Below are 8,358 nucleotides of genomic sequence, written 5' to 3' on the forward strand. Positions count from 1 at the left end.
TAATGTGTGTGTGTCCCGCACTAGCGGTCAGAAGGAGTTCCACTTTAGGTTCTCATTTCTTTGAGAACCTGTCTGATTTAGCAAATGTGAACATTCACAAGTTATTTGGCTTTTTAAAGCGATCTGGATGGCTCAACGGTAGAAACCAGAAGACATCTTCATTCTTCTGTTCCAATGGTATCACAATGGACGAAAACGTCTAAGTGAGTCTGATGGCAGACTGCCATTCCTATTTGCGACATATTTTTATTTTGTTTTTTCATGGGGCCAAACTTCATAATGGCCTCGGTTTGTAGTCTGCTCAGAAAGATTTCTTATATGGTTCCTATAGGCTATTTTGGAATGGTACTAATATAATATAGGGTGATTGTTCAAACGTAGTTTTTTTTTTAATCTAGTAAAACACTCAATCTTAAATCATGTATTCAAAATTTTTACTGGAATTGATAAATTGAAAATTGCCATTTACTTTTTGAAAACAACTCAAGACATAAACTTATCACCAAATCCTTCCTTCCATATTGTTTTATGAGCTGTGGGGCATGTGGCACCATATTGTTGGAATCACATGTCAACTAAATCAAGCTCAACCAAAGGAGGAAAAAATTCGCGTGTCATGGCTCGATTTCGTTCGCCGTTGAAGATAACCTTTCTTCCTGGCCGTCTTTGAAGAAATATTGACCGATGATTGCACCAGCCCAAAAACCACTCCAAACTGCCTTTTTTTCTGGCTCAGTCAGTTACCCTTGTACGCCATGTGGCTGTTTTACACCCTACATGCGACAGCGTTGCTCGTTTTCTTATCAATTTAGCCAGAAATGAGCCTCATTGTATGACGGCATTGGCCAAAGAGCAGGAACTAAAATGGATAAAAATGTCAACGATTTGCAGCCGTTGCTCGTATTCAGTTTTCCTTGAAGAAATAACAGAGTATATTGAACACTTTTCACTTCACATATGACGATCGCACATAAGGATATGATATGAAATATCAATCCGGAACGTACAACCGGCCGCCATGGGATATAGACACTTCATGCTATGTGTTGTTCTCCCTATTGCTTTGCTTCACATTTCCTTTTTCTCTTAGAATTTTGGTTTAATGTGTATCCACACTGTCTGCCCTTTTTTCTGAACATGGCGGCCATTGGTTTTTTAAAGGCGCCAATAACTTGCCTTGTCATATTGAGCATCATAGGCACTCAGTATTTGGCAAGAGCCGGTGCAACCCAGGCTCTCATTGAGACTCTCCACTGGATACCGCTGATTGTCCGCAATTGCCGTTGCAACTACTCCGTATGGTGCATTCCACTATCCGCAACCTATGGAGGCACCCGGTAGCTCACAGCTAAGCTTCTCGTGACAGCAATGAACACCACATAGATCGGACCTCAATGTTCCATCCTGTGTGGTGCTTACAGCTATCCGGTGCCGGGCTTAGTAGGCTGTGAAACATGGTGGCATCTCATTGACAATTGGAGGGTGTTTTCTGTAACTGGTCAGCAGTCCATATTCTAGATTAGGGACAAAATGTGTGTTGTGGGTAACAACGATATCTTAGGGAATGAAATGCTTCCATTTGGCGAGGAAAAGGTGCCTCCTAAGTGACATTTCATGTAAGTTAATGAGTTAAAGCACTCTTCCAGGCAAGCTTAATTCTAGTTCAAGAGCTTTCTGTACAGAGTTTAGACAGCATATCGCAATCATGTAACCTAAAACTTATTAAAAACCTCAGGGGCATAAAAACACAAAGATTTGAAACTTTCCTAATGAATTTTATATGTTTTTTTCTTTATTTTGTGAACTCCGCGAACCATTTTGAGGTGCTAATACTTTAATTTACGAAATGAATACTGCATTAAAGCAGGTGAATAAGAGGCACCATTTGTTTCCATGAATTATATGAGATATACAATAATATCAAAATTAAGTACACCGTTCAAATCTCAACATGTGAGCTAATATTCAGGTTCAGCCTTATACAGAAGTGAACAAGTTTTCATAAGGTACGTTCAGATTAATCAAATATTTGATCCATCTTGTTATATTTGCCCAAAATATGTCAAATTTGTACATTCTTGTTTAATAAACACATTCATTTGACACATTTTGTTGGTCCAAAAACAAATTAAATAGCGTTAGCCATTAGACCCAAAAAGTCTTTTTATTTGCCCTACATTCGATTGCATGTAGAATTTGTGTTTCCATGTTTTATCTTACAAAGTTTTTGTGACATCAAACAAGGAAACAAATTTCACATCCAATCGAATATAGGGCAAATAAAAAGGCTTTTGATCTAATGGTTAACTCTCTTTGATTTGTTTTTCGACAAACAAAATGTGTCTAATACTATGTTCAGACCCCAAGCAAACGATCCTTTATAATGCTCTGAAAACGACCCGTTTTTCCTTTAAAATTTAAAATGCCACAAAAACGAGTCATTCAAACCATGTGAGCCCAAATAAATGGATAAATTGCGCTAAATAAACACAGGCCTAAATAATGTCAAAATCGAATTTTTTCCAAAAAAAAATAAAGTATATATATATATATATATATATATATATATATATATATATATATATAAACAAAATTTTACAGATGCAGTAAGAAATAAATTTTAACAATAGTGCATCATAACATTTATGTCGGATTGTGAAAAAGTGAAATTTCCAAAACATCTCAACTGATGGGAACGGTTGAGATGTTTTTCAAAACGACATAAGCAAAACGAGTCAATATAGACACAGCATAATGTGAATACCAATCAAGAATATACGAATTTGACATATTTTGGGCAAAAATAGCAAAACAATATGCATCAAATATTTGATTAATCTGAACGTACCCTTACACTTTTTGTGCAATATTATTCTTAGTAACTGTTGTCCCTATTGGTTTTTCCACCACTGTGTCCCTGTTTCATTCCAATTGATAACTTTAATAGTTGGCATTCATAATGTTAATTTTGAATGGAAGACCCGTTTGAGACTTGAAGTTGTCGCTTGTAAAGAAACAAATGTTTTAGATTAACTCACATGTTATATTTTTGAAAACTAATGATATTTCATTTGATTTGAAATAAAATGTATTTTCATATAAAACGTACAATTACTTATTGTATAATGACATAAACAGAAGTTTGCTTTAATATTAAAAGTATATAAAATTATAATTCCTTTTCAAGGTTTATTACGTTTCATTTAAAAAGTGTTTTGTCCTATAGATACAAGGATGCAGCGAAAACAATATCCCTCTTAAGCAAACGTATTCCTTCTGAAAACTTATTTTCCAAATCAGTATTACCAATTGTTTTGGCTGCTTGACACATTTGACGTAAAAGTTCTTCAAGGCGTCGCATGCAACGTATAATGGAGCCTTCGAAAATATCAGTCATTTTGCAAACGTTAAGAAATGAGGTACCTTTACACCAGGCAAGTACAACATCCATTAGAAAGGGCTTAAATTTATCAACATATGACTCTTCGTCCAATTCTAATTTACACTCATTGGAAATTTTTGCTATGCGCCGAGCCAACTCCTGCATGGAACGCAAAGGTCCCGATAGTTCTTCTGCAGATGTGGGATTTTCCGACGATTTTTCGTCACAAACAAAACATGACAGCAAAGATACAGATTGAGCTGTTGTCAAATCATTAAAGACGCCATTGAAAATCATTTCTGTCATCAACAGCTCATCTGCCGAACTTAGTTCGCAAGCAACACGTCCTTTGAATTCGATTACATCTTGAGCCGTACAATATTCCATTCTTCGAAGTATACGTTTTCGATGCTTCAATTCGTCCATCTGCAGCAGACTACGGGCTTCCTTCAGTTTATTTTTAGCGATTTTCAGTTGTTCCATTACCTTCAGTTTTTCCATATAGCGTGCATAGATGCGTTCCAATTCTGGGGAACTGTGCAATGGATGAGCAAATAAACGCTCTTCAAATTTGGCTATGGAATCAACAATGTTTTTAAATTCTGGATCTGTAATGTGCATTTCTGTAATAGGATTTAAGAGCGGTGGTCCTTTGGGGAAACGTTTTTTCACCTCTTTGATTGTTTTCAAAACACTTCGTCGGTTATCGGCAGGTCTTAAGTCATTGGGATAATATACCCTCAAGGAAGAAATTTGTGACAGAAGTTTATGGACAACTGGCACTACTTCCATGTTTCCCTTTTGACCGGATTTGCAAGGCTTCGGTTCGTCGGATTTGGAGGACTCTTCAGATACATGCAGTAGAACATCAACAATTACTAAAGTTTCTGCTTGCAACGGATTTTTTGTTTTGCTTGTTTGCTTCTTAAAGTTCACTACAATCCCCCAATCGTATTCCTCGGTATCATTTTTCACTTTGACAAGTCGTCCGGGCTGAAGGTACGGCACTAAATATTCAGGTTTTGTAATCCATATGCGAAACTGCCTGCCCAAAGAGTCAAGCTGATCGCGAATGTGATGATAGGAGGCCACACTATGCTCTTCATTTATTTTGAATTTTTCCAACTCCAGCTGCTTATCTTGTACCTCCTTATAAAGCTCGGGAATAGATGATTGGTTTTGGAACTGGAAGAATGACCGCTCTAACATATACTCCGGATTAATTTCATCAACTCGCAGCAAATTTAAAACCATATTATAGGTTAAATGAAAAGCAGAATTGATGGGATCCGCTTTTCCTTGGACAATCCCCCGACCTACAGCTGGTGACACCTTTTCGTCAATCATCAATATAACAATACCTTTGTCGTCCAGACCTCGGCGACCGGCGCGTCCAGCCATTTGAATGTATTCTCCGGAGGAAATCCACCGAAAATCTTTGCCATCGAATTTTCTCGGGGCAGTGAAGAGTACCGTCCTGGCCGGCATATTGAGGCCCATGGCAAAGGTTTCCGTTGCAAATAAGGCTTTAAGTAGACCTTCACCAAAGAGAATTTCTATAATTTCCTTAAGAATAGGCAACAGACCGCCATGATGTATGCCAATACCACGTCTTAACAGTGGCAGAACATTTTCAACTTGCGGCAGTTGACGATCTTCCTCGGACAAGACATCTAGAGCATTGTTGAACACTTCATCGACGAGTTTTTTCTCCTCGGCCGTATTAAAATCCAATTTGGCCATTTGCAAAGCATACACCTCGCAATCCTTTTTACTGAACGAGAAGATGATGACGGGAGCAAAATTTCGTTCCATTATCATTTTTACTATTTTGAATATGTTTGATTGTCCGGAATTGACACCTTTTATGCCTCCCTTTCTTCCCTTTTGGTCACCCTTTGCAGCTTCACCTAAAATACGTCAATTATTAAGAAATAAATTCTCTTTTGAAGATATAATTCACAACACCTTACCGGCATTTTGCAATACTGCCATGGCAGTATTAAAATTATCTTCTTTAAACTGTCCCTTCTCATCTACAATTAAATGTATTCCATCACCGCCAGCTGGAAAAATATAATGTTGCAGGGGTGTAGGGCGGTAGTCAGTGTAAACAACATGGCACGGTTGTTTATGCAAGTGACATACCCACTCAGCAAATTGCCTGGCGTTAGGTATAGTAGCCGAAAGAAAGACATAACGTACATTATCCGGCAGCAGTATTAAGGTTTCTTCCCATACAACACCACGTTCCTTATCGCGCATGTAATGAATCTCATCAAACACCACCCAACCGACTTCACGCATAATCTCACTGCCGCGATATAGCATATTACGTAAAATTTCCGTAGTCATGATGAGACAAGAAGCTGAGGGATTGATAGTAACATCACCCGTGACCAATCCTACATCTTTGAATTCCTCACTAAATTCTCGATATTTTTGGTTGGATAAAGCCTTAATGGGGGTGGTGTAAATAACACGTTGTTTGCAGTTCAGTGACTTGGCAATCGCGTATTCGGCAACTACAGTCTTACCAGCCGATGTATGGGCTGATACTAATACGCTCTGTTGATTGTCTATACAGAGAATTGCTTCTTTTTGAAAGGGATCCAAAACAAAAGGATACTCCTTCGCCGGAGTTCCACTAAATGGCTGCAAGGGTACATAATCTTGGCCTGGATAAACAGCCACTTCATGGGTACATGATTCTGGAGATTTAATCACATGTACAGCAATCCGTGATCGTAAGGCATCTACACAAATGTCATCCAAAATTGATTCGGTCGTTTTAGACCGCTTGCTGCTTTCAGCCTCTCCTTCGACATCTATTGGGGCCAGAGGACGCTTTTCGGCAGTTTTATGTCTGCAAAAAAACACATTTTACTTCGGCGAACCTTATTAAAGCATTATTCGAAACTTACGTCTCCATATTCTCATCATCCTGATCAACTATGGGTTTATCCGGTATAGCTACCGGTGGCTCCAAAGATTCACCTCCGTCTTCGTCATTAAAACAATTAAACAAATCGTCCACATCGGCCATAGCTGTCGACAGCTTAAATATTCTGTTTCTTATTCGTGAAAATTACTAAATTATTTCTATTCGCAAGAATTTAACAAAATCCAAACCACGCTAGGGTTCTAAAAGTCGTCTTTCGACTAATCGATTAATCGACTTTTGTGTAAAAAAGTCGAAGTCGACTTTCACTGATTAAAAAGGTCGAATAATCGACTTTGAAGTCGAAAAAAATAAAAGTCAAAAAAGTCGAAGAGTAAAGGCTGGTACTACGTTTTGTTTTTGGAGCAACATTTCCCTAAATCGTTCTTTCGGTGGTTTGACAAGGTTACCACATTTGATTTTTGTTGGCAAAAATGTTGCCATTTACATATAAAAATTCATATGGCACCAACCAATTTATCAGCTGCTTACGTACATGTTTACAACCAAATGTAAGTGTGTGGGCCGCACTCAATTCATATATGTTGTTGCAATTTCAACCAAACCCCACCCCTTCGAAATTAACAAATAATGAAACACAAAACTATTTGCAAAGGTTTTTGGAAATTTGTGCTTATTTAACTAATACCAACGAAAATACTAATAAATCTTATTATTTTTACAGATAAAAGCTTAATTCTTTTCTTTTTAAATAGTTTTGTGTTTCATTATTTATAAATTTTGAAGGGGTTGAAATTGCACAACATATTTGTGTGTAAAAATGTACGTAAGCAGCTGATAAATTGAATGGCGCCATTTGTACAATTAAAAAATATGATCAATGTATGCCTTATTTACCAATCATAAAAAATATCGAATTTCTATATGAAAAATAATTAAAGCAATTAAGACCTTATTTGAAAAGATTTTTGTAAGTCAATACCATGCTTAACAGGTCAAATTTGGGTATATATGCTTGCTGTGATTTAGTTAGCATTAACGGTGCGGACAACACGATTCGGATTCTTTCTAAGCAGAGAAAGTGGCTAAATATTTGTCATATAAATGCCCAAAGCTCAGGAATAGTTTCGAAATGTCTGGAGTTTGCAAAACCAGGTTTAATAAATCCCTACCAGATTCTAGGATACAAGTATGGGGAAACAATGAAAGGTGGTCTCATTTGTACAACAACCACAATGGTGCAATCCACCATCTTGCCATCAAGATGGTAGACGTTTTGCCCTTCTCGGGTCTTTTCCAGGATTTGGCGCAGTGTGAATATCTGGTCCAGGGTGGATTTACCAGATCTAAAGCCTCATTGATAGGGCCCAATTATCTCATTGACTTTAGGTTTTAATCTTTCACACAGTACGCTAGAGATTATCTTGTATGCGATGGGGAGGCTGATGCATACGTCTTATCAGCGTGTCGCCTCCGGTCTTAAATAGTTCAGAGGGTAACCTGTCAGCTCCTGCTGTCTTGTTGTTCTTTATTCGGCTCACTGCTACTTGGACCTCATTCTGACTAGGAGGTAAACATTCTATACCATCATCAGGGATTGGTTCTGCGGTATCCTCTTCGCCGCCAACGTTGGACACTAGCAGTTGGGTAAAACGTTATTCCCATATCCTCAGCACACTATCTGTGTCAGTTTCCAGATTTCCTTCTTTGTCTCTGCAGAAGCACATCCGCCTGCACCGAAGCCATCGGTTTGATGTTTTATTCTTTGGTAGAATTTCTGGACTTCATTCTGACTCCTGTACATCTCAATTCGCTCATACTCACGTCTTTCCATTTCCTTTTTCTTTCTGCGGAAAAGACGTTTCTCCTCTCTCCTTTTCTCCCGATACCTCTCCTTCATCTGGCGCGTTGCTACAGATTGCAGGGTTGCTCTATATGCCGCATTTTTGGCTTCAGTAGCATCTCGACACTCTTGGTCGTACCATGGGTTTTTTTGGCGGTGGCTTCCGGTACCCAAGTACGGATTTCGCGGCATTTTCCATGGAGTGGGCAATAGTTTGCCACTGCGCCATTA

The 8,358-nt window shown here is 38.2% G+C and overlaps 1 protein-coding gene across 1 annotated transcript; it reads right to left on the reverse strand.

Annotated features, from left to right (window-relative positions):
- Positions 1-3,022: 3,022 nt before the first annotated feature.
- Positions 3,023-6,601, reverse strand: LOC106093887 (exosome RNA helicase MTR4). The gene is made up of 3 exons (XM_013261052.2): positions 6,307-6,601; positions 5,356-6,248; positions 3,023-5,292 (listed from the first exon to the last, which is right to left on the reverse strand). The coding sequence occupies exons 1-3, from the start codon at positions 6,426-6,428 to the stop codon at positions 3,221-3,223; spliced, it is 3,087 nt and encodes a 1,028-aa protein (XP_013116506.2). The 5' UTR covers positions 6,429-6,601; the 3' UTR covers positions 3,023-3,220.
- Between the last annotated feature and the right edge of the window lie 1,757 nt (positions 6,602-8,358).

The sequence above is a fragment of the Stomoxys calcitrans genome, chromosome 3 (assembly GCF_963082655.1).
Source record: "Stomoxys calcitrans chromosome 3, idStoCalc2.1, whole genome shotgun sequence".
In the NCBI taxonomy this organism is placed as follows: Eukaryota; Metazoa; Arthropoda; class Insecta; order Diptera; family Muscidae; genus Stomoxys; species Stomoxys calcitrans.